This window comes from Saccostrea cucullata, unplaced genomic scaffold, assembly GCF_032062105.1.
Source record: "Saccostrea cucullata isolate Sc308-1 unplaced genomic scaffold, CSIRO_AGI_Scuc_v1 ctg683, whole genome shotgun sequence".
Lineage (NCBI taxonomy): Eukaryota > Metazoa > Mollusca > Bivalvia > Ostreida > Ostreidae > Saccostrea > Saccostrea cuccullata.
Genome location: NW_026930753.1, coordinates 80,011 through 107,383, shown reverse-complemented (window position 1 = coordinate 107,383; position 27,373 = coordinate 80,011). Strand labels below are relative to the sequence as shown.

At 34.1% G+C, this 27,373-nt stretch overlaps 1 protein-coding gene and 1 long non-coding RNA gene across 2 annotated transcripts; both read right to left on the bottom strand.

The window, feature by feature from the left end:
- Positions 1-15,826: 15,826 nt before the first annotated feature.
- Positions 15,827-16,969, bottom strand: LOC134229973 (uncharacterized). Its single transcript, XM_062711747.1, has one exon. The coding sequence runs from the start codon at positions 16,697-16,699 to the stop codon at positions 15,827-15,829; it is 873 nt and encodes a 290-aa protein (XP_062567731.1). The 5' UTR covers positions 16,700-16,969.
- Positions 16,970-25,614: 8,645 nt separating this feature from the next.
- Positions 25,615-27,343, bottom strand: LOC134229970 (uncharacterized). The gene is made up of 5 exons (XR_009984262.1): positions 27,214-27,343; positions 26,981-27,118; positions 26,417-26,548; positions 25,827-25,970; positions 25,615-25,705 (listed from the first exon to the last, which is right to left on the bottom strand). It is a non-coding gene; the product is annotated as an uncharacterized LOC134229970 (long non-coding RNA).
- Between the last annotated feature and the right edge of the window lie 30 nt (positions 27,344-27,373).

Genomic DNA, 27,373 nt, shown 5'->3' with positions numbered 1-27,373 from the left:
ATTGATTCTTTTAAGGTTCTTTAACATAATTTTGAAAACAGTGTTATAAAACCCTTAATGAATGCATTCGGTTAGAGAAAGATACACCTGTTGAAATCTAACGTGTTATCTAAATTAAAGGTCAAGGGGAAAAAACTAGACGTAATAAGAGATGACCTGATGAAACCCCCTCGTCCCATTTTATAATAAATGTAAAGTCTATGTTTTGCTCTGGAAGACGCTAAATAACTGTTTAATAGAAAAGTAAAATAGGATGCCACTTAACATTATGTAATAAAGAATCTTTGAAAGTATTATTAAATTTTATTCAGAATTACAGAATTACCCCAAAATATGTAGAATCAAGTAGTAAAACAGGTAGAGCACGATGATACATGTATGGCACTTTGTAACAAAAATTCTGTAAGTCTTAATTATATCACTCATTGGTATAAGAGGAGTAGCAAAAATAAAAGATGGGTAATGAAATTGTAACAGTAGGACGAACGTACAGACGGAAGGATGGACATTCCGATCACTATATACCCCCCCCCCTCCACTTTTCAAGCATGGATATAAAAATACCATACAATCTTGGAGCCTAACAGAGAAGAATTTCAAAATATAGAAAAGATCAGGTGCCATGATGAAGTAAATATTAGTTCGTCACAAGTTCGGTACATGTAATATGATTGGACGAACGGAGAAATCCGTACTCACTACAGATTGAAAAAAAAATATAATAAACTTCATGTTTTAAAAAGCTTAGAAAGTTTTTTTCATTAGTCGTTTGAATCTTAAATGTATCGTTGATTTAAGAGATTTTTCAATGATCCACTTACATGTATATGTATTATTGGTGCAAAATTTCTAACTTATTCAAATAACCATTTTAGTGTTTTTATCCGTGTTTCAAAATATGTTGCAGGTATGACATGTTCTTTAATTATCATTATAACATAAATTAATGGTTTATATTTTCCGTTTTCAATAAAAATCAAAAAAATAAATAAATGCCACTTTTACACTTTTTTTCTCGGTAATTTTACAGTGTACAAACATGTATTTTCGGCATATGAATTATAAGTAATTAAAATATGCCATGTTCAAATGCAGATATGTCCCTTAAATAAGATTTCTGTAATTTATAAGAATAAATAATAGTGAAATAAGTGATAGACGTTTGTTTTTATATGTTTACTTTATAATTTAAATCTGACTATGTTTTCCTTACATATATATTCTTTTTTATTGACTTTCTGCTTTAAGATGATAAAATGGGGGGAGGGTGTATTGTATTGAAAATTATATTTACATATACACTACTTAATTATCAACTTAAATCAGAAAGATTTTTTTTCATCTTTACCTTGATCACACTGTTTTCCCATCCATCCAGCTGCACATCCTTCGTCACAATATCCGGTCACGTGGTTACATGACAAGTTTCTTTTACAATGCCCTTCACATTGCCTTTTGCATTCCATACCATAAAAACCCCATTCACATTCTAATTTAAAAGAAGTTACAGTGTACTAAGAATATACGACATCAGGATTGTTATATCAATGTACTAAATTATATCAAATTTATCAATTTTGAAGCTCAGTTTGCATACCTTCTTCGCAAATTTCCCCAGTATATCCATGTGTACACCCAAAACATGTTCCGTTGACAATGTGACATCTTTGTTCTAGACAGTTGATTGGGCAAGCTGAGCTACAATTACTTCCATAAAACCCCTTTCTACAACCTGGTTTAAACGAACGTTTAGTGTGTATTAAGTTTAAAATCTTAAGCAAAACACTCACCTGTGTCACTTTTGCTTGTATCTAGATGTTTCTTTTAACTTAAACTTTTTTCATAAAAAAAAATGTTACACATATTAATATGGCAGAGAACTAGGTAAATTAAATCTTAACATAATCGAGCTTGAATCAACAAAGAATGTTTTTATATCAGTTTATCTCGCACGCCTTTCTATTTTTAAGATTTTAAAAAAATACTTACAGTCATGGGACATAAATATTCACCACTTTCAAAATGGTCGCCAATAACGCACACCCGCTTTCCGAAGTTTCTTCATTATTTGTGGTAGATAAAATTAAAATCTTACCTCAGTATTTGGGCAGATTTGCTTTCATTTTGATAACTTCCCTTACTCGTCCTGGAATGAAGCTATAAAGGTCTTTAATATAGTTTATAGTTTATCGGAATGCTTTCGTCACCCGCGTGGCGCTGTGGTTAGAGCGTCTGCTCTACATTCGCGAAGTTAGGAGTTGATCCTTACGTCGCGGGTTCGAATCCCACTGTGGGACGTTGAGATCGATCCTTCGGATGAGACCGTATAAACCGAGGTCCCGTGTCGCAGTAGGTGCTGGCACGAAAAGGATCCCTAACTGCTCAATGGCACGAATGCCTAGTATAGGACAAAATTTGTAGCTCTGGTGGCGTCTCCATATGAGTAAAAAACATCTCGAGAGGGACGCTAAACAAGATACAATCAATCAATCGGAATGGTTTCTACACAGTCCAAATTTCAGCCATCAGATCTTGTTGCGAGTGTTTGACATAAATACGGGATTCTAATATTCTTTTCACACGTAACCAAATATTCTCTATAATATTCAAATCTGGTGATTGTGCTGGTCATTTTGATGTATTAACATTGTTATTTACCATGTAATCTTTAACAATTTTTGCCCAATGAACAGGAGTATTGTCGTCCTTGAAAACCTAATCGTTCTTTGGGAAATGCCTCGCAATAACTGGTCAAATGTTGTTTTCAATAATTTGTCAGTATTTTTGAGCATTTATATTACCTTGTACATCAGTTAATGTGCCCACACCATTATAACATACACATCCCCAGATCATGACACTAAGCATGACTACATGGTGGCGAATAATTTTGTCCCATGACTGTTTATACAAGAAAGATCTTTTAATACGTAATTTCTAACTTTCACACAAACCCCACTTGCTCTAAGATACATAATGTAAAAAATGAATTAAAACAACTAGACTGAAAAAAATAGATGAAAAAATATTTCTTTTGTAGCCCAACACCTTGTCTCACGCCAAAAAAAATAAATATGAAAAGGAAAGTAGTTGTTTTCAACATCCAAAAGCGAAACACGCAATACAATTTTTTAAATGATACTATTGTGAAGCAAGGACTTTTTAAAAATTAAATTTTGCCTCAAAGTTATTAGTTTAGCCCCCCAAAAAAATTCAGAAATCTTTAAAGACAGCGTCATTGTAAGTCGCATTCAATAATTTCGATTTTTATAATCATTATATCTCTATCATGATGGGTCAACCGCGTCTTTAGAACGTATAGAGTTGCCAGGTTAGGAGTTGATCCTTACGGTGTGGGTTCGAATCTCACTGTTGGACGTGGAGACCGGTCCTTCGGATGAGACCGTATAAACCGAGGTCCTCTGTCGCAGTAGGTAATGGCACGAAAAAGATCCCTCTCTGCTTTAAGCCCCTGAGTGCCGACTACAGAATAAAAATTGCATCTATTTCACCGGCAAGTGGTGGCGTCTCCATGTGAGTGAAAAAGTCGAAAGAGGGACGTTATACTATGTACAATCAATCTATCGTGTTTTTCATCATAAAACGAATTTTGTAAAAGATAACCTTGTATTTGCACTTCACATAATTCTGTGAATGAACTCTGAATTTGGTATCCTTCAGGATAAGTAACTCCGTCCAGTCGTTCATTGTAATAGATGACGTAACGACCATATCCTATACAGGTTGTATTAAACTCCACGGGAGGTAATGGAAGTGTGTTTTTATAACAAGGATGGCCGTCCTCTTTCTTGGGAGTGTCGGATATGTACAGGGAAAATCCAGCAAAACGACCTCTCTGTCTCATTTCTAAAAAAAAATCCTTGAAGAACAATTATATTATGTCTTCTCTAACAATTGTTTTTGTTTCTGCAATACAATTTTTTTTTTTAGGATTTTGGCATATTGCCCCCTATTCTTAATGCAATGTGTTTCAAAATATTCCCCCGCTTGAAAATGATTCAAGTGTGTTAAATGAAAAAATATAGCATTAAGAAGATAAGCATTTTGAGAAATAATTCAAAATAACTCCCTGATATTCGACAAGAGAGTCTGAGATTGTTGAAGTTTTTCGGTCATGAGTATCTGAAAATTTGATTGAAAAACCACTTCATTCAACTCACAATTTATTTAAAGATAAAAGTAGATATATATATAGCATGTCGTATTTTTTTCTTAATTGAGACAAATTAAACAATTTCTATTAAATGCAAACAGGGCTATTGCGTGAATAAAACATTTTGGAAAATATTATTGTTGCATTTTAAGGTCCCTACTCGTGGAATTAATTGGTTAACAGTGCAATTTTTGTCCTGATTTACATTAATTGATACTTTATCTACTTCAAAAGGACAAAAAGTAGATAGATAATCTATATATTTAATGAGATAGGGTGTGAAACACTCATGTACCCTCTTGTACCAAAAACAAAATCACGACTGAAGATAAATCACAATGATAAGGATAATAATGAATAATTTCAGGCTGCAGTACACATCACAGGTTGAAACTATGAAAATAGTGAAGAATTAATCTCATTTCACTAATAAAGTAACTGAGCTCAAAACTCAAATAAAGCTCTCTACCAGAATAATTAATTTGTCTACCCTTATTTTTTTGTCTTTATTTATGTCAACCGATGCTTGAAGTATCTTTTAGGCATGATAAATGCATTGCTAATCTGTCTTTTCGCCAAGATATGGGGTAAAACATACAGGAACCCCCATCGCAGTTTAATAGCTAAAGTCTTTTATGTCAACAAAAATATTTATAAATCGGCTAGAAAGTGAAATATTCAATACAAGAACAATTTTATCAAAATTTGTATACCCGTTCCTAATCATAAGCATAAATTTTATTCTGACATTTAATTCTGAATATTTTACATACGGGGGGGGGGGGGGGGGGGGTTGTCCACTACTAATGATACGACTTTCCTGGATGCCTATTACTATTTACAATAGATTATAAGCAAGATATACAATATCCTGCAAGCAAAATATGTCTAAAATTTCATATGCGACATCAGTAGCCTGTGTTGATTTTTTTTATTATAACTGCGTACCTTCATTCGTATGTAGAAAATTTGCCGTCAAAACGAAAGTAGGAAAATCCCATCTGCATATCATACAAATTGTGCACAAATAAAAACAATGAACGAAAAGTATTATTTAATGACATAAGAGCAAATTATTTGCTACGTTTTCTGTAAATAGATATCAGAAATATTGGAGTTGTACTAATGCAATCATTAGTCAGCCCCCGGGCTGACTAGTTACGTTAGGATGAAACTGCAAGTGCGCTTGCGTTAATCGGAATTCTGGGAAAAAAAGATTTGCACAAATTCTCCAACCAGAGGGAGTGCTTCTTCATGCACACTCACGATCTCGATCTATATATAGACTGCATTGTTCTTCGTCGTTCTCGAAGAAAATTTATGATGACTGTTCAGCTTCTAGATGGGATATTTGTCAGTTTTTAAATCATACTATGAAAATATTTCATTGCTTCTAATAGAAGATAAGTACATTTATTCCCTCAATCGCTATTGCAAGCCGAAGATTTAAATTGTGTATTCCTCTGGATGCCTGATGCAAGACTCCCTCGATCAATATTCAATACCTTGCATAAGACATGTACGGGTCGGAATTCACACAACAATCCACTTGCCACAAAGGTCCCAAAATAGTGAAAAAAAAGAACGATCAATTTCTTTTCACACTAATGATAGAAGTTATGAAAACATCAGAAGACCACTGTAAGACAGTATGGTGATGGACGTGCAAGTCCGCTTGTGCACGTGAACCGCGCCCACATTTGAGAAATTGACCACAGTGGAAATGCGATAGCTGAGAGAACTGTGCTGATTTATAGACAGGGTCAACACCCACCCACCCCCCAATGAAAGGAGAGGGGGGGGGTGGATTTCAGTATTTTAATCTATAGTTTTGCTATGATGGTATAGACGTACATCATCGAAGACATTTTATGTATACGTACTGCATGTATAAACATATTTTGAATTGTTTTCTGTGGCGTTCATTACTTTTTGGGAAGCAATTCTTTTCTTTCCTAATAACCCTAAAATGGATGCTCAAACTTAGAAATTGAGTTAAATATACATGCAGTATGCCCCCCCCCCCCCTCCACATCATGCATTGCCTCGAAATGCACAACTGAAAACTGTTATTCAATAATATTTAAAAACAATCTAACACAAAGTCTACCTTCCTTTTATTCATCATAATCTATATCATTTTTATAGAATTTAACGTGATCTTATTTGCCATGGTGGCTTTTAATTGTTCAATTACCGGTATGAGATGAACTTTCTCTGATGTCTGAGCCGAAGAGAATTTATATAATTATTGGAGATCATTGTAATCATCACGATGCAGACTATAACTAAAATTTATTCTATGCTTTATTATTTATTATGTACAGCATTATGTCAAAAATAATTAACTTTCTTACAATGGCATTACATTTAAGGACCACAACATGATGTATAGATCAAATCATAGACCATTACAAAACAAGAGAGAAACTTTCTGTATTCCAGTGGCTGACCCTCAGCTTTTTTAAAAAAAGCTAACCTTGGAAACGTATAGTATCAATATAACATCCTAGATAAAATATATTTGAAATGACTGGCATTCGACCTCGCGCTTGTTTTTATCCTGTATTAATCCCAATCCTTGCACAAAAATATCCTCAATCATCTTTATACACCCCTCAAACACTTCTGTAGACATTGTTTACGTTCTTGCTAATGTTATATGAACCATAATATTAAAACCGAAAACGGCTTATTCCGGCTTCCGGTTTTCCACGAGTAGATCCCTACTTTAATAAAATGTTTTGAAAACATTAGGTCAAAAGTTCTGTTAAAATTGTCATGTTATGTTTGTATATGCTGTTTACGATATTTCCAACTTTATCCGTACACTACTATCATCATATGTAAACTTATCCGGATATTGAGTTTTGAGTAAATTTAGGTAAATATGGCTTCGCGCCGCATGTTCTGTAGAGCTATTTGAAACGGCTTGGATGTCCACAAACTTTAAGTTTTTTATTGTTGCATTGTATAATCAATTCAAGTATTGTAAATTCTATAATGTGCTTTTCGCATTTCTTTTCTTGACAATTATTTGAAGGTAAAAAGATCTGTTTATTTGTTGCAAGAGGTCAGCTTAATCTAAAACATGGATTGGTACACATGATATATTTTCCAAGATGTTACGATACTTATAATAGCACTGGCTGTTTTGTCTCTTTTATTTTATGGAAATTACTTCTTGTATTTGTGCTCGCTTAGTGTATGTGAATTTACAATTTTCACTGTTGTATTTAAGTCCTGTCCAAAATTTTCATTTTTTTTTTGGCATAACCTAAAACGTGGATTGTTGTTTTTTTTGTGTGTCATTTGTATATCCTTATATATAATACTGTGCTTTGTTCTTTACACATTGTATTTACTTTTGTAGTTTCTTACTCTCTCCGAGGAGGCAATAAAACATCCTAAGGTAAAGGCTTGTTACTGCACAAATGTTTCAAAAGGTTTTAAAATCATACAAAATCATGTAATTAAAAAAAATATTCAAACGTTTTTGTGCTAGCTTGGAACCTTCCCTCAAAAAGAGAGCATCTATAAATCAAAACAACTTTCTTCATGGAACCCGTTATGCACTAACTTCTCTTTTGCACAACATAAATTCAGTTACCCAAATACGACCCTACATTCAAAATTGCATTAATAATATATATCCTCCAGCTTCCTGTAGGGGGTGGGGTGTTATTTTGCTTTTAAACAGTTTTAGTTACTTATAAATCATACCATAGTCCCCATATCCCTTGTAGTCTTTAAAATATATGCTGATGCTGTAAATGCCATGCTTGCTTCCAAGATCTACGCTCCACCAAAAATATTTATCAGGAGATCCCTTGCCTATACCCGAGCCCTTCATGCACGTCTTCCTTTCACCATCGATGACTTTATCTGGACCACAGGGAGGATTACATTTGTGAACTGTGGACTGTGTCGCTGTTTTACCTTCTGATATATTATCTAAGAAAGACAAAGTATTCAAGTCTTAGGAGAATAAATTAATTCAAGGAAACGATATCAAATTCAATAAAATAATGTGGACGATGTTGCATTTAACTTCTGCTAAATAACGCAATTATTTGAATGTTAAGTAAGGTAACAATTTATTGTTGAAACAATTTGTAATTTCAAAAGGTTATGTTTATTGTCGGATCCCTTGAAAGCAAATGTATGTTTATTTGAAAGAACTGTATATAAAAAAAGGAAACCAATGAGCATGACAATAATTTTTAGAGACGAAACATTAGTATTATCATAGATAGAGAATATTTTTTTTTGAAAGAAAAACAAATTGTTTTAAAAGATCAATATAAACCATAAAGGAACGTATAAAAAAGTTAATTTAATGCCTGGGATCAGTTTTATATAAAAAGTGGAAAAAACAGTGTAAGCACTTAATATGTTACCTACCAAATCCTTCTAAACGATGTATTCCTGTCAATAATACGAACGTTCGATAAATTGTACACGTATCCATAATATTAGATATAAAAAAATATACCAGGACGTTTTCACAAATAGATATATCTTTGTTATTGTCGTATTCACATAATTTAAAATGTCTTTACAACTTCCTTGCAGTTTACATATATTTTATATATTTTGACAACTCGATCTATACAAATATCGACCAACCACCTAGCTCTAGATACAGTATTAAATTCTTCATGCATAGCGGACAAAATGGCAAACTTCCTTTATTCGTCCGTCATTTAATCCATCTTCTTCAGCTTGTCGATATTTCTTTGCATTTGATGTTTTGATTTTATATATTATAAAAATATATATTTAAAACATTCCTGACAGTCTTATTAGCTCTTCTTAGCCAAAGGCTCAAAGAGCTAATGCTATGGCCATTTGTGCGGTGTGCGGTGTGCGTTAACGTTTTAGAATATGGGCCATAACTCAAGAACCCCTTGGCCAATCAGTGTCAAATTTGTCACAGGGTATCTTTGGCCCAAGGGCTACATATAATGTACCCTTTATACTAAAATAAGGGTTGGAACCCTTAAACAAGGGGAGATAATCAGGAAAACAAAACCAAAAGTACTAGTTGCTAAAAAATCTTCTTCTCCAGAATAACCAGGCAGATTTTCACCAAACTTACACACAAGGATCAAGATATGTTGAAGATTGAAATTGTTCAAGGCATGACCCTCGGGCAAAGGGCGTGGTCTCAAGGTCACTTCAAATTTGACCTAAATTTACAAATAATAAAAACGTTTATATTTTGCTTACTATTAGGACTAGCATCATCAAATCTTGTAAGTTGATGCATCTCACTTCAGGATGACTTCACAACATGTTAACTCAAAAGTAGGTCAGGGTGACCTACTTTTTAAATTTTGTGGGCATTTGTTTTAAAATTGATTTGAAGGCCTATTTCGGGCACTTTATGGCCTATAATCATCAAACTTAGTCAGTTGATGCATCTTGGGTCCTTGAACAACGTCAGCTTAAAAGTAGGTCACCGTGACCTACTTTTTGAACTTTATGACTAATTCTTCTTAAAACATTTAATCCAATTATTTCAGACACTGAGAGGTTTAGAATCATCAAATCTTGTTTATTGATGGATCTTGGGACTTTAAAACAAATTTATGAAAAAGTAGGTCACAGCTGTGATTTACTTTTTGAATTTTGCAGGCATTTGTTTTCGAATTGTTTAAAAGGCATATTTTGATTACCTTCAGACCTAGGATCATCAAACTTGGTCAGCGGATTCATCTTGTGACTTTGAAATATGTCCACTAATATATAGGTCACGATGACCTAGTTTCAACATTTTATGGCTATATTTTAGTATCTTAGGTATTTATTGGCTTAGAATCATCAAACTTTGTGAGTTGATGCATCTTGGGTTTTCGGAGAGTAACAAACAAAAAGTAGGTCACGGTGACCTACTTTTGACATTTTATGGCTTTATTTAAGTACCTATGGTACTTATTGGCTTAGAATCATAAAACTTTGTAAGTTGATGCATCATGGGTTTTCGGAGAATGATGTCCAAAAAGTAAGTCACTGTTACCTACTTTCGACTTTTTATGGCGATATTTTAGTATCTTAGGTATTTATTGGCTTAGAATCATCAAAATTTGTAAGTTGATGCGTCTTGTGTTTTCGGAGAGTGATGACCAAAAAATAGGTCACGGTGACCTACTTTTGACATTTTATGGCTTTATTTAAGTATCTACGGTACTTATTGGCTTAGAATCATCAAATTTTGTAAGTTGATGCATCTTGGGTTTTCGGAGAATGATGTCAAAAAAGTAGGTCACTGTGACCTACTTTCGACATTTTATGGCTTTATTTAAGTATCTATGGTACTAACTGGTTTAGAATCACTAAACTTTGTTTGTTGATGCATCTTTGGTTTTTAGAGAATGTCGATCAAAAAGTAGGTCATGGTGACCTACTTTTGAATATCTCAGGTACTTTTTGGCTTAGAATCATCAGACTTTGTCAGTTAATGTATCTTGGGTTTTCAAAGAATGTAGACAAAAAGTAGGTCACGGTGACCTACTTTTAAATATCTCAACTACTTATTGGCTTAGAATCTTCAATCTTTGTGTCACAGGGTCACGGTCTTGTTTGAAGAATTCAGAACAAAACTGGTTCGGTCGTTTATCAATTTATTAATGGATATAAAGAAAAACCTAGAAAATAGAAAAAAACACTCTCACGACACTCATACAAAACAATACACATAGACAAACACGAAACAAAAAGACATTTCAACATTTACGAAAAGTAATAATTAAATAAGATATTCAAACGACTGCCAGTAGATCGTTACATAAATCAAACAAGTAAATGAATTACAAGATTAATGAACATCTTACCAGGCATCCAGTATTAAATCAGAAATATATTATGCTTTACATCGATTGAATCGATCTGAGATAGAATCTAAATATGCGATCTGCTACCGTAAAGGCTGAAGAGCTTGGGGTGGTGATTTCGGCGGGTTTCTTACTTTATATAGTGCACGGGTTAGTAAAACATGCATATAAATTAGTATAACGAAATCCATTGGTCCATGGTAGGTCACTGGTCAGTCATACGTAAAGGAAATGCTAAAAATAGAAATTCACCTGTACAAAACAAAACACTCGCACATGGCTCTCACATACCTGCAAAACCGGTTGTATTCGATTGGCTATGCGCGCCAATCACAATACGTACTAAATATTGCGCAGAGCATCAAAGCAAATATTTAATAATAATTATGATTTAATTACAACTGTGACATTCTCCCCTGCTAAGGAAAATGGCTCCTGACATTTTAAATTACTGAATCAAATCACAATGTCCATGTAGCATTGTACAGACAAAGTATTAAACACAAACATATTTACAAACAAAATGAACATCAAATATGTGACATTCTTCCCTGTATTCTACACAAAATATACTGGAGTCACCTGATGTACCCACTCACCGTATCTGTCAGGTTTTCTCATCTGTCTCGTGGATCTTCTTGGAACTGGTGGTACACTGATATTTACAGAGGGAGAATTTGATGATACATTACGATTAAGTGTTGAAGGATTGTAAGTACTACTAACATCAAATGTTGAATTAGTGTTGGAAATACTAGAATTGCTCCTATTCTCAAAAGGAATGGAACTAAATGGTGTAGACTTACCTATACCTGATCTAGGACTAACTCGTCTTTGTGGTATAATATAAATGTTACTACATGTACCATCTGATGAACCAGAATCTGAATCTTCTGACTCAGAACTAGAATCAGAATGAATACATCTAGATACATTAGTACCATTATGTACCCTAGAAAGATTCTCTCGATCGGGGTTTTCCTGTTTTTGAACACATTTGTGTTTGGTCACCTTAGGGGAATGTTCACCCTGTTCAGAAAGTTTGGGGATATAAGATATGGGCAGTAGCATAGTCCTATGCAAAGTCTTTTTTTCTTTCCCATACTCTTTCTTGACCTGAAGTACTGGGATGTCAGAATTGGGCTGATTAATGACAATATAGGTATCTCTGGCCCATTTATCTGCCAGTTTATTTTTTCCTTTTAGACCAACATTTCTAATGAGAACACAGTCTCCAATATGTACCGTAGCTTCTCTAACCTTTGAGTCATAATTCAATTTGTGACGAGAAGCACTTTTCTCAGCTTCACGTGATGCAATCTTGTAAGAGAACTCGAGACGCTTCTGGAGTTTCTTTGCATAATTGTCGCGACTGCGAATCTTTTCTGTGTCAGAGTCTAAGCCGAGGTATGCATCGATAGCTAAACGCAGATGCCTGCCGAACATGAGAAAGAAAGGCGTATATCCGGTACTGTCATGTTTTGTGGCATTATATGCGTGCACAAGAGTACTTACATAAGATTTCCAGTCTTCTTTTTGCTTGTCTTCCAGTGTACCTAGCATTTTGATCAAAGTCTGGTTGAAACGCTCAACCATCCCATTCCCCATAGGGTGATAGGGAGTGGTTCGCGACTGCTGTACACCTGCTAACTTACATAACTCTTTGCTAACATTGCTAGTAAAGTTTCTACCCTGATCACTGTGTAATCTGTTTGGAAATCCGTAATGAACAATAAAATTTTCAAAAAATATTTTAGCAGTTGTTTTAGCTGTTTGATTTCTTGATGGAAAAGCTTGAGAATAACGAGTAAAATGATCTGTAATTACTAATACATTTTCAAAACCTCCTTTGCTTTTTTCTAGTGATAAATAGTCCATACATACAAGATCTAATGGTTGGTAACTTTCAATGTTGACAAGTTCTGCAGAATCAGAATCAGAATCAGAAAATTTTATTTCGAGTCGGATTTTTTTAAACAGAAACATAAGCTCTGTAGAGCTTTTGACCGACATTAGAAGAAATCTTTTCAGGAGTTTTGAACTTCACACATCGGTCACAATTCTTGATTCTCTCTGTAATATCTTGGATCATTCTGGGCCAGAAAAATCTTTCTTTCATGAGCTGAATGGTTCTGTCACGTCCATGATGTCCAACGTTTGTGTGCAAGAGTCTAAAAGCTGTTTCTCTGAAACCACTTGGTAAAACTAACTGTTTAATATTTTCATTCTGTAAAATAGCTTTTCTGTACAATATACCGTTTTCTAAAGTTAATTTGTCGATCTCTTTCAAATATCTACAAACAATTTCTGACTCTTCTCTTAGATTTGATCTTAAAAATCCTTGCTCAACAAGCTGAATAACTCTTTTGATATCACTATCAGATGATTGTTCCTTAACCCAGTCAATGTTTGAGAAAACACAAGCATTATCAGAATGACACTCACTAGTTTCACTAGTAACGGGATCTGATTTGTCTGAATTATCCGAGTTCATTAGTTCATTAGTACTTACAGTCATGCATGTGAATGGATCCTCCTCTCCTGTTAGGAACACATTTTCAAAATAAGGGCAATTTTTTATGATCTGCTACATATGCACTACAGATAGACTGGACAACATTGGGATTGACTTCCACCATCTCATTTGGTCGTCTAGACAAACCATCTCATCTGCATTGTTTGTACCTTTCCTGTAGCGGATGGAGAACTGGAAGTTACTGAGTGCGGCTAACCATCTGTGGCCTGTAGCATCGAGCTTTGCTGTGGTCAAAATGTATGTAAGAGGGTTATTGTCCGTCATGACTTCAAATTTGTTACCATATAAATAGTCGTGAAACTTATCGGTAACTGCCCATTTTAAGGAAAGAAACTCAAGTTTGTGTGCTGGGTAGTGTCTTTCGCTGTTCTTTAACCCACGACTCGCATAAGCAACAACTCTTTTCTCACCATTCTGGATTTGGTAGAGAACAGCACCTAAACCATTACATGATGCGTCGGTATGAAGAATGAAAGGCTGGTCAAAGTCAGCGTAGGCAAGAATAGGTGGAGACGTCAATTTCTGTTTAATGGTCTCAAATGCCTTGGTTTCCTCATCACCCCATCTCCATGCTGGTGCTTTTGTCTTACTTGATTTACCTTTGTTTGTGGAATGGCCTTTAAGTAGATCATTAAGAGGCTTAATGATCTTGGAGTAATCTTTTACATACCTCCGATAATATCCTGCAAATCCTAGGAATGTTCGAAGTGTCTTAATACTGTGAGGGACTGGCCATGTAGAAATAGACTTGGTCTTCTCTGGGTCTGTAGCTACACCTGCTTTACTTACTACATGTCCTAAGTAGGTAACACTCTCTTTGAAAAACTCACACTTCTTGGCCTTAAGCTTAAGATTATGTCTCTCAAGTTTCTGAAATACAGCTGTTAGTCTGTCCAAGTGTTCGTCAAATGTTTGCGAAAATATGAGTATGTCATCGAGAAAAACAAGACAGTCTCTCAAGTTCAACTCACCCATACATCTTTCCATAATCCTCTGAAAAGTCGCAGGTGCGTTCGTCAACCCCATTCTGTTACACTCATAGTGACCAACACCACTAACTGAAAAGGCTGTCTTCTCTTTGTCCATCTCTTCTATCTCAACCTGCCAGTAAGAACTAGTTAAATCTAGTTTGGTGAAGAAGTTAGACCCAACCAATCTGTCGATAGTGTCGTCAATGCGAGGAAGGTTGTATGCATCCTTGATGGTTCTGGAGTTGAGTTTCCTGTAGTCTATGCAGAAACGTAAACTACCATCTTTCTTTCTGACCAATACTATGTTGGAGGAATATGGGCTCTGTGATGGTCTAATAGCTCCAACATCCAGCATTTCCTTAATGTGTTCTCGTACTTCTGCATACATTCCAGGTGGAATTCGTCTGTATGGTTCTTTGAATGGTGTGTTGTCAGTAAGCTTAATTTCATGTTTTAAAATATCAGTCTTACCTATATCAGTTGGTCCATCTGAAAATAAATTAGTCCAACCAGAGAGAAACTTCTTAGCCTCACTTACTTGTTTAGAAGTTAAGTTCTCCTCTGATATCTTGATGTCCAGTTCCTGCAAAGACTTTCTGGGTTTCTTAATACCTTGATCCTGTGTTTCAGGATTCCAAGAGTCCACTAACTGTACACCACTTACTGAACATAAAAGTGATTTCGGTGGTATATGTACAATAGAGGCTGAAATATTGCAAACCCTGACAGGAATAGTAGTAGTATGCTTACCCTGGGTAAGGGAAATAACTCTAGGACAAACAATGAGACCTCCTGATAATGAAGTATTTGTTTGCTCGGTTAAAGCTGATACAATACCATGGTTATTTCTTACCAGACCTCTGATTACTTTTGTCTCATTTGGTAACACTTGAATGGTATACTTGTTGGTCGTCTTCACTGGTGTTTCATCATTCATACTGTCAAATGCTATCTTCCATTGCTCTGGAACATCTGTTGAATTTGGTTACAAGCATTCCTGTTAAAACGAATGAAATTAGTTCCAAGAGTCATAGGTACTTGCCTTGAATAATTTGTCTGGGGAACTACTAGAACAGGAATAGTATATGTAAATTCACCAAAGCAAGGTACACATATGTCAATTTGTGCATAGCCACTATATGGCAAAGCACTTCCATTAGCACTCTGAACATTCAGTTCAAATTCTGAAAGGTCATGTAACTCAGGCCTAGGGTTAAAATTTCTGAAAAATTCTTCTGACATACAGGTAATCATGGATCCTGAGTCAATGAGAGCTTTTGTTCTTAAGCCATTGACAATAATATCAGATTCATTGGATTCTCCAACTAACCTTTACAAAAGACTGGATTGAATTTCCTCTGTGGTAAGTATTGTTGGAGGTATTTGTCTGAAAAGAACCTGTATTATTAAAACCAGTTGTTTGAGTTTGATTATTTGCATTTGAACTTTGCTCAATTTTACTCATTCTGCTATCAAGTTTCTTCATCTGAGAAAGTAATTCTGTAAGTTGTTTTTGCATATTTTGCAGTTCAGAATTTTGAATTGTCAATGAATCTACATTACTTGACATAGCCACACTTGATTTTGGAACAGAATTTACAGATTTCAAACTAGTTTCCTCTTGTTCAATCTGTCTTATTTCTCTAACAAGGGAGTGAAACTCTTTTACAGTCTCATACTTGTGCCTTGTTGCATTTCTCAACTGCGTGCTTCTTAGACCTGACCAAAACTTTGATCTAAGCATTGGGTCCTTGGCATTTACATCAATGTGACCTACTTTTACAGCTTTTGATAAACACTGTTCTAATCTAGACCCGTAGGAAACAATTGACTCACCTTCCTGTTGATGATCCGAGTAAAATTTCTGCATAATGTTTTCGGGTGTGCAGACATTCCCATAAAAATCGTCTAACTTTGCGAGGATGTTCTCAACCGTAGCGTGTTCTCCAAGTGGAATCAGAATCTCCCTCGCCGTACCCTTCAGAGAACTTCTCACTGGCTGCAAAAGAACATGATCAGGCCACTGGCCCTTTAAGCACCTAACCTCATACGACCAAACATCATAGCTCACTTCACCTTTCTGAGCTTGCTCACTACCGCTAAAAGTTGGGAGTTTTATAGGGGTAGGATTGTTATTCTGATGAAACAGAGCAGAGCTATTAAAAAATTTAGGTGATGACATAAGACCTGGTGGATGGAAATAACCTGGTGAGGGTATGTGACTTGGGAGTGGTACTTGACCTAAGGGTGGAAGTTTAGGAATGTCACCTTCAATCAAACCTTGCTCAACCTTAGGGGTACTAGTTGGGATTTTATGAGCTTCAGGTCATACTCCTCTTTTGTTATAACCCTGTAATGCGGTTCTGCATTAATTTGCTCAATAACTTTTTGTAAGTCCTTCATACCCTTGGTTTCATCACTCACTTCTTGTAAGTCTTTCTCACCCTTACTTTCATCATGTTGATTTGAAAATGATCAAAAGACTGACACCAAATCGCAAGCAAAAATACACTTATCGCAATGCGCATTTGTCAACACACTAGCAACCACTCATTCAAATTCTGTACAAATACAACTATGACAACTACATATACAACAAACCTGAAAAAAAAAATAACACAAATATACCTGTCTGCTTTGTCCAACAGTCCTGTTGTTCTCAAGTCCCGTACTTTGGTTAGTAATGCTGCAATTGAGAAAGTGATCGCGCGCAGGGAATAGTTTTCAGCTATTGTATCCTACTGTACGTGACACACATCAACAAAATGTACCACCGACAATGACATTGAATGACAGACCAAAAAAAAAAACATTGACAGTCAGCAAAACAAACACGACTGTAGACAACACAGTACAAATAAGAACATCAAGCACAGTACACATACATTTGGCAGTCTAAATTCCGATAGGTGCCTGTTCAAGCACAGATAAACAAAACATTTACCATCTCAAAACACGTTTTTTGTACTTCCGGAAGTTTACCACCAAAACAAGAAAAAATAATATCGAGCTCGATCCCGATCAAAATTCACACACGCACTTCTTACACACAGCCGGCATCTCTCAAACAAATCAACACAAAGAACATAAGACACAATAATACATAAAACAAACAAATGACACATAGAAAATATAAATACAAGTGCGCACAAATATTTTTCTTTAAATTTATTTCAAAGAAATCAATAAACTGTTGAGTTGTAGCTTCAGGTTCCGGAACACTTCACACGGAATAGAAAAATCTACCTGAACACAATTCACCGGTCACGTTGTACGGATCACTGAGCATCCGAGAGACACAGTTCTCGATTCCATAGAATGTTCGGAATGTTAAACGTAAGTTAGCTAGCTAGAAATGTATTTAAACACGTGTATTCAAAATGCGCAAACTTAAAGCCTAGGCGGATCCATGGGGAAGTAATAGGCATTGGACACGTACACACAGGCGTTGTGGACAATCCTCTCGTCCCTCAGTGGATTACTGGACCCTGGTCATCATCCATTGGAAAACCTGAAGTTGACGATAATTCATCGTGGAAATCAACCAACATACACATCACTGTAGTATTCACTTCAAGTTTGGAATTCACGTGGGCGCCATTTGTCACAGGGTCACGGTCTTGTTTGAAGAATTCAAAACAAAACTGATGCGGTCGTTTATCAATTTATTAATGGATATAAAGAAAAACCTAGAAAATAGAAAAACACTCTCACAACACTCATACAAAACAATACACATAGACAAACACGAAACAAAAAGACATTTCAACATTTACGAAAAGTAATAATTAAATAAGATATTCAAACGACTGCCAGTAGATCGTTACATAAATCAAACAAGTAAATGAATTACAAGATTAATGAACATCTTACCAGGCATCCAGTATTAAATCAGAAATATATTATGCTTTCCATCGATTGAATCGATCTGAGATAGAATCTAAATATGCGATCTGCTACCGTAAAGGCTGAAGAGCTTGGGGTGGGGATTTCGGCGGGTTTCTTACTTTATATAGTGCACGGGTTAGTAAAACATGCATATAAATTAGTATAACGAAATCCATTGGTCCATGGTAGGTCACTGGTCAGTCATACGTAAAGGAAATGCTAAAAATAGAAATTCACCTGTATAAAACAAAACACTCGCACATGGCTCTCACGTACCTGCAAAACCGCTTGTATTCGATTGGCTATGCGCGCCGATCACAACACGTACTAAATATTGCGCAGAGCATCAAAGCAAATATTTAATAATAATTATGATTTAATTACAACTGTGACATTTGTTTATTATTGCATCTTGAGTCCTCAGAAAACTTCAATCTTAATATAGGTCACTGTGATGTACTTATGGTTGTTTATAGCTTTATTATTAAAAATATTTTCAGTCATTATTGGCTAAGAATTATCAAACTTTGTCAGTTGATGCAACTTGGGTCTTAGGATACTTAAGGTTAGAGGCTTCAAATAGAAGTGATAGATTGTACAATTTATCAGAAGAGCGATTCAAGGCCCTTGGGTCTCTTGTATATATACTTTGCAATAATTGAATCCATTATTATTTTTAATTTGAAACCCCTACCATGAACATTTCTTACAATAAAAGGTGATGTTTGAAAACCATAGCCGGACGGGGAAGGAGGCTGTCCCACTTTTATTATGTGCCCGTTAAGTTAAATTTGTGTTCTATATCTCTGTTATAGTAATTTATGCCCTAACTGTATTTTCACTCTTTTAAAGGATTACAAATATGTGAGTACTTTTTACTTAATACACAGTATTTAGACACACGGACCTCTAAAACATCGCTGTTGGCATCAGGTGTCATGGAGGAGTGGGCTTATTTCAGTCCTAAGTTCACTTTTAGTAATTTTGCAATGTCTTTATTATCTTTACATTTCTAAAAAAAAAATTCTCATGATTTTATTAGTTTTCGAGTACTGGTACATGTATATATATTTCCATTTATATCTGTTCTTTCTGTGATAGCAGGTACTTGACACGAAAGTACTTAAGTGTTATTCAAAACTACAAGTTTGCATTTTAAAGGGACTCAAATAGATAATATCCCTCTAAATGATTAGCTTGTGTAGCAATTTTATACACCCTGTGATCATTTTGTTTGGTTAATAAATTATGAGACATGCCATTTTTTTCCCTTTATCTTCATAACAGTCTTTTTCTTTTTAAGGAAGTCTGTGCTGTGCATTTTGTGCAGAGAAATGCTCAAAATATACTACACTGAACAAAAATAAGCAAATAAACGTCTCAGCAGGTAATATATCTCTTGTTTTTCTCTTATACATATATGTTATGTAACATTAGTTGATCATTATATATTTTTTTTTAATTTTAGTTCAAAATTAACTTATTTATATCCTCTAAAACTCATTTTTGATACTAGCACATGCTGTTCGACGTACATTCTGTGAAAAGAGGATGTGTTTGTGAAACACTGATGCCCCCGTATAGCAACTTATAGCGAAGGTTAAACTTATTCAAATGCAAATCAAATATGGTAGTATCCAAAGTAAGATCTTTTACAAGAAATACATATATTAAATATGAAAGCCCTAGCCCTAACCATTTAAAAATATGACCAAATTCAAGATTCAAGGTAAACGGCAAATGGGTCAAAGTTGTTGGTATCTACAAGAAGATCTTTTCACAAGGATAAGATATGTGAGTTATGAAAGCCAATCAATAACTGTTCAAAACTTATGGACAAGATTGAGTTTGGGTAACATTTTGTAAAACTGATTCAGCCTTCTAGATCAAGGTACCAAAAGAAAGGCTTTGTGACAACAAACGTGCATGTGATATATGAGAGCAATAGCCTTAAACAATCAAAAATTATGGGCAAGGTTAATTTTTTTGCGGACAAACAGATGAACAGACAGATTGAAGGGCAGGGCGAACACGAACACTATATATCCTGAATTTTTTACAGTGGCAAAAAGATACACTTAAGCTTGAAATCACATAAATACATACATGTACAAGGTAATGAAACAAAAAAAAAATAATCCACGGACTTGTTCATTTTAACTTGGATATGTTACTGTACTCTTCGTATTTCACACTACAGGGGCTTTAACTTGCGACTAATTAATCGCCATGGTGCTTAACATTTTTAAATGGCGCCTAAAATTTATCAATGCGTCGCCTCATTCGAAACCATTTTAAATTGACTTGGCAATTGTCAAAGTCTTAAAGTATCTACATTTTCAAAAAAAAAAAAAAAAAATTCCCTAACGAGAAAAAAAGACTTTAAAAGTTAACAAAGGACATGTCTTATCCTGTGTTTTCTTTGACATCTGCTTTGTTTTCTTAATCACAGAGACCACGCCTGGCTCTTTTAAACTTAGATGAGCTCACCAAACGAATGTACTGTTGAAAAGTGAGACTGAGATCAGAAGTGAGCTCGTCTAAAAATTTATAGCCCCAAGCTTTGGTAAAAGTGACACCGAGATATGCCCCCCGGCCTAATCAAATAATAGCTACCTTATAATTAGTATATAAGATATTCATCACTTATTGTGAATTGAAGTAAAATTTCCTGGTGGTGTGGTCAATTGATTGTCAATGAAATTTTCACCCACACTACATGGCCTGGATATCGAGTATCTGAAACATAATCCTCCATCGTGTTCATGTTCGTTTTCGCCCCGTAACTATAGTTCTGCTGGACATGTTATTATAGGTGACGTAACTAAAGTTAATATTGACGACCTTAGATCACTTATCTTAAAAGGTTCTAAATATAGGGAACCCCGATCCTTCAACTGGCCTGGATTTTTTTGAAGATTACGCCAGACTATGGGCCAGATATGAAAAAGAAGACGTGGACACTTTGTCGATCCATGTTAATATCGCGTATTAAAAGATTTAAGGGCAAAATGAAAACCATTTATCCTTCTGTATTCAATAACCTAGAAGTGGAATAAAAAAGAATAAGGTAGATTACATGATCAGTACGCACTGGTCCCTGTTGACAAAGCAGGTAACAACATCGTCTTCGTTTTGTACGGCTCGTTATATAAATTGTATTTTTAGAATAACTTGGATTTAATTCTACAAGTGATAATCCAACTTATACTCATAGTTCCCGTTGTAAGGAAAAAATAAATTCTTCAAAATTATATGTCAGTTTTGAATGTTTTTAATATCCTGATGAAGAACCAAAATGAATTTGAACTATTGTATTGGATTCCCAAACTTCATAGGAATCCTTACAAAGATACATTGAAGGTTCCAGTGAATGTTCATACAAGCCTCCTTCTAACTCCTCACTAAGATATTGACAGTAGTGAAGAAAAAGCTTCAAGAGTACTGTTCAAAAATATATTCAAGAAGTGGTGTGAATCAGATATGGATACTCAAAAATTCCAAGGAACTTTGGGACAATTTGAAATCACAAGGTTTTACCAAATTCAACGTAAAAACTTACGACTTTTCAACTTTATACACAACCATTTCCACGATAAATTAAAGTCAAGGCTTTTTGATATCATTGACAGCTGCTTTTTCAATAAAAATGGAACTCGTAAATTTACTTACCTGGTCATTGGTCATTTGTAAAATTCCTTTGTTAAACAAATTCTGATTGCACACACAAATACTCTGAATTTGACATCAAAAAGATAATTATGCTTTAATTTCTGATTGACACTATATATATTGTTTTTGGAGACCAGGTCTTCAAACTTTCTTTTGGAATTCCCATGGGCACCAATTCCTCTTCATTATTAGCAGATCTATTTTTTTATTCATATGAAGCAGAATTATGCAATATCTTATGCGTGAAAATAAGAAACATTTCCTGTGTCGTTCAACTCAACATTGATATATCAACGTCGTATTGTCAATTAACAATGGTTATTTCATTCCTCTGTTGATATGATAAATCTTGGTGAGCTTGAGATAAAAGATACCACAGCGGCTGACACATCTGTTTCATACTTGGATATTTTACTTGAAAAAGCCGTTAATGGTAATCTAACAACTAAGCTTTATGATAAGCTTGATGACTCTGCATGCTCTACGTATGAACAATTTCTAAAACGAGGTAAATTATTGATAAACAAGTTGATGAAGCAAGGATATTAGCAGTCTCTTTTAAAGTCATCATTTCGCAACTTCTTTGATCGAAACAAAGACCTTTTCGGCGAATACAGTTTATCATTGAGTCAAATGCCGACTGACGTTTTTCATACTAATTGTTAACTCATTATTTACATACTGAATGATCGACGGATTTCTCCGTTATTTCCCGATCTTGACAAGGAACACACGGCGGATGAGACCGGTAGGCAGGGTACGTATGCTCACTCCTCCATGGCACCTGATCCCACCTCTGATGTTTTCGAGGACCATGTTTGCTCTGCTCCTATTTTGTATTATTTCATGGAGTTTAATTATATTGAATACTGTTCGTTATCTCCATATCCTTTATTAGTAGAGATGTCGTCTTGACATTATCGATAGGTAATTGTAAACGGAAGAGCATAAAATGTTAATTATAGATTAACAATGCTTGATATTATTATATATTTATAGAATACTTAGTGAGATTAAGATTCTTTTTTTAAAAAATCGATAAAAAAGATACAAGTTTTACCATTGCTGGAAACCATGGCCGAAGTCCACCAACCTAGAGCTATATTTTAGGACTAATGAAAACTATCTAGGCTTGTATACCTATTGACTAAAACTTTGCATTAGTACATGAATATTTATGATAATGCACAAGCCGGCGACAAGAGGCTGCACTATAATCAGTAGTAAATTATTGTAAACACTTTTGAGGATTTTCTTTTACAATTGCCTACAATTTATTAAGGATGGTGATTTTTTCCAGGCCTTCTGAAATAATGCCACTCTAGAATATAGAGATTCATGTCTTTCATCGTCAGCTATATTCCCTTTCACACAAATATAATAACGTTTAACAGATTCTCAAGAGGGGGACGTCAAAACAACATACATTCAAATAAAGTTGATCATTTTGAGGAATTTCACCAATTCCAAGTTTCAACTGGAAGACAATGATTTGGATTCCAATAAAATATTTCTGATGACTATCTGTTCATAAGGTTGTTAGTTATACTTGCTCAGAAAATAGACTATTTACATACAGTAAAAAAGATACTCGTGATGGGGAGACTAAGGTTCGATTCTCTTTCGCGGCACCGCGTCAAACCTAAGACGTAAACACAAGTAGTGACTGTTCCTTTGCCAAGCGATCGGCATTTGAAGTGAAAGTCACGAGTCTTTAGTATATGACTTTCAAAACGTAGATCCCGTGTCACGGTAGGCGTTGGCACGATAAAGCACCCTCACAGCTCAATGGACCTGAGTGCCGAGTAAAGGTCTAAATTTGAATCCCTTCACCGGCATAAACTAAAGGTGACATCTCTATATGAGTGAAATATTCTTGAATGTGATTCTAAAAACAATATACAATAATAAATAAGACAAAAGGAACAGGATAATACAATGTATGCTTAAGTAACGTTTTAGATTTATAACTGACTGATTAAGAGTAAGGTACAATTTTATGTTTAACTTATAAGAATTACAGTTGAGCAAAGAAAACAAGGGAATTAAAACAAAAATTCAAGAACAACTCATTGATAAAATGATGAAAATAATGGATAAAAACTATAATTATAATTGAGAACTGAATTAAATGCCTTTTCATGATTTCACAGTTAATAATAATAATAATAAGGTTGATAACAAAAATGGACTATAGTTAAACTGTTTATACTTAACACTAAATAAAATACTATGCTAATGATATTGCAAAATAATGGTTCATTATCTTTAATTTATTAATTCGTAATTTATTTGGTTATCTTGATTCTTTTTGAGTTCCATTGAATTTTTTTTTCTAATGTGGCTATGTGACTAGATATCGATCCAAGATTGCAGTTTTAGTCCTTTGCAAATTAAGCTGCGATTCAGTGTCCTTCAATAGTTTTTAGTATAACTTGTAATTAAATAGGTTTTAGTATAACTTGTAGTTAAAAAGTTTAGTTTTAAAAGTCTTTCACACATCATTGAAGATGACTATTTAAAATTTATTTGTGGTTTGCAATTCCTGATATTGGTTTAAATTTTCGAATTCCTTCAGTTCCTCGTATAATGGTTTTGTACATTGCAATTCCTGATATTGATTTTTTTCCTTTTCCTTCAATTCCTCGTAAAATGGTTTTTCAGTGGTAGTATTATCTACATTTGTTTCATCTCCATCTTTTGAAAAGGGACGCCTTCTTTTCCTTGGGTTGAATTTTAAAGCTCCTTGCCTTCAATAATAAAATGTATATATATATGAGAATATAATGAGATTTTTACGGATACGTTTATGTCAACTTATATACCAATTATTTCCCCAACAGTAGTTATATTAAGAACTATAAGCGTTATACTGCATATTTGTGCTCCAACAAAAGTAAAATTTCTTGAAATGTGCTAAATTGATTACACTGTATAATATCTACATTTACAATGTCTTTGTCAGAGATAAAATTACAAATTGTAAAAATGTACTTTATTTTCCCATCAATGTATTGGCGCGGTTTTAAAAAAAACCACGTGAAGGGCGGAACAAACAGCTAGTCAGAAGCAGGGCTTGGAGCACGTGGATTGGCGGAATCAAAGCATGTAAATGTAAGGAATAACTGTCTTATTTTTCGATTTCATGAAGATGATCAATCGATTGGCTTGTGTGATAATTTTATGCATAACACCAAATCCGAATAGTTTGTGACGTCACAAAAATAAAAAATATTAATAACCTACTTTAAAACTATCATATTTGTTATTAATTTAGATTTCTTTAAGGAATAAGTGTCTTATTTTTCGATTTCAGACAACTTTTTGTAAAACATTAATTTGATAAGGAAAAACAGTTTGATTACATAAAATAATCTCTAAAGACAGTTAAATTACAATTCGAAAATAATCAAAATCATGCAGTTCCTACCAACAATTTAATAAAACATGAAGATTACAAGATAAGAGAGAATTTAACAGAAATATGAAGTCAACTTTACCACTATTCTTTGTGAATACATGTATTACCTAATTAGCATTAGAAAGACGAAAATCAATAATCCAAATATGATGCTCAGGACTACTAATATATAGAACTCTAGGGTCCATTTTCCACTTGACGTTTTATCTACAACAAAATGGAAGTTCAAGGGTTTAAAGATGTAAATGCTATTATCTTAGTATATTAAATTTGAAATATTTGGGATCCATTACTCAACAGGACATAATATATTAAAACAGAAAGATACCCTGATAATCACAGAGTAGTCCGTGATATTAATCCTGACATCCCTGGGGACAGATTCCATCAAACCTACTACAGGTTTCACCGTTAAAACAGTGAGTACTACATCTATGCTGACAATTTACTCCAAAGAATCCTTGTGTACATTCTAAAATCATTAACGGTGTTACTGGTTAGTTTTGTCTACATAAATGCATAATTAAGTACATTATACATATATATATATATATATATATATATATATATATATATATATATATATATATATATATATATATATATATATATATATATATATATATATATATATATATATATATATATATATATATGTATATATATATCATTTATATTTGCATATCTCACTGTGCTTTTAGATTGAAATAATCTTTATTCCTGATTTCAGTTGATGATTCTTTTTTTAAGAGGGGGGGGGGGGATCTTATTTTTCAGTTAAACTCGACTAAGTTATATTGTAACCCTATTGTTTTAATATTTATAACTACTCTACATAAAAACACATTTATTTATTTATTTGAAGAGGTTTTTTAATGGTAAATTGTATTTTGATATCAATAATGGAAACCTACCAACCTGTTTTGCAATTTGGTGAACCTGCAAATCCGGGTAAACAGTCGCATCGACCATCCGTATGGTCACATATACCAATACAATTTTTGGAGCAAGTGTTACTACACTTATAGCCGAAGGTACCGTTCGGACAAGCTGCAAATCAAAACTATCTTTATCACAGCTGAATAATGCTTGAAATTCACATAATCCTTTATTTTTCTGGTTTTATGCAAACCCAGTTGAAAAGTTATTGATGTTAAATGTCTATAGGATAATTGCCTGTTTTTCCTTTCTTTTTGCACAAATTGAAAAATAGTTAAGGTACATGTGGTCTGATCCTATTATTCGTATAATCAGGCCATTTTGTTTTAATTGAAAAAGCTCACAAAATGTCTTGAAAGTCTCAAAGTTGTGTGTTTACAGTACCTGAAGAAATTCGTTTAACTTCTTCAGTAATGTCAGTTAATATGTATACATGTACCGATACTTTATGTCTGTATCAATAAGGTTTCAATTTCAATACTAAAATTTATAAAAATATATTACTTTGAAATTCATCTTTATTCAAATTACATATATTCTTACGATTTAAACACCTTATCCCCATGTAACCATTCAAACATCCTTTAATACAACTTCCATTGATTTGGTCGCATGTTCCATTGTTACAGTATTTACAACAACGTTCACTGCAATTGTTACCAAACAATCCACTTGGACAGGCTGTTGGTAATAAAATAATTCATGAATAAATATAAATGGGAGAGATATTAAGAACTCATAGGAAAATTACAAATATTTAGCATTAGGAAACTAACTTTCGTCACAGAGGACTCCGAAATAACCTGGATTACACCCCCTTACACAAAATCCATTTTCTTCTTTGCAGAGAGTTCCATTCAAACACTGGTCACTGCAGTTATGTTCACATCCTAAACCATAGGTCCCGTTCTTACAATCTATATTCATATTCAAAAA

Bases quoted from the DNA above. Each gene is read 5' to 3' on its own strand.
- LOC134229973 (XM_062711747.1), bottom strand. From the start codon at position 16,699: ATGTCATCACCTAAATTTTTTAATAGCTCTGCTCTGTTTCATCAGAAT.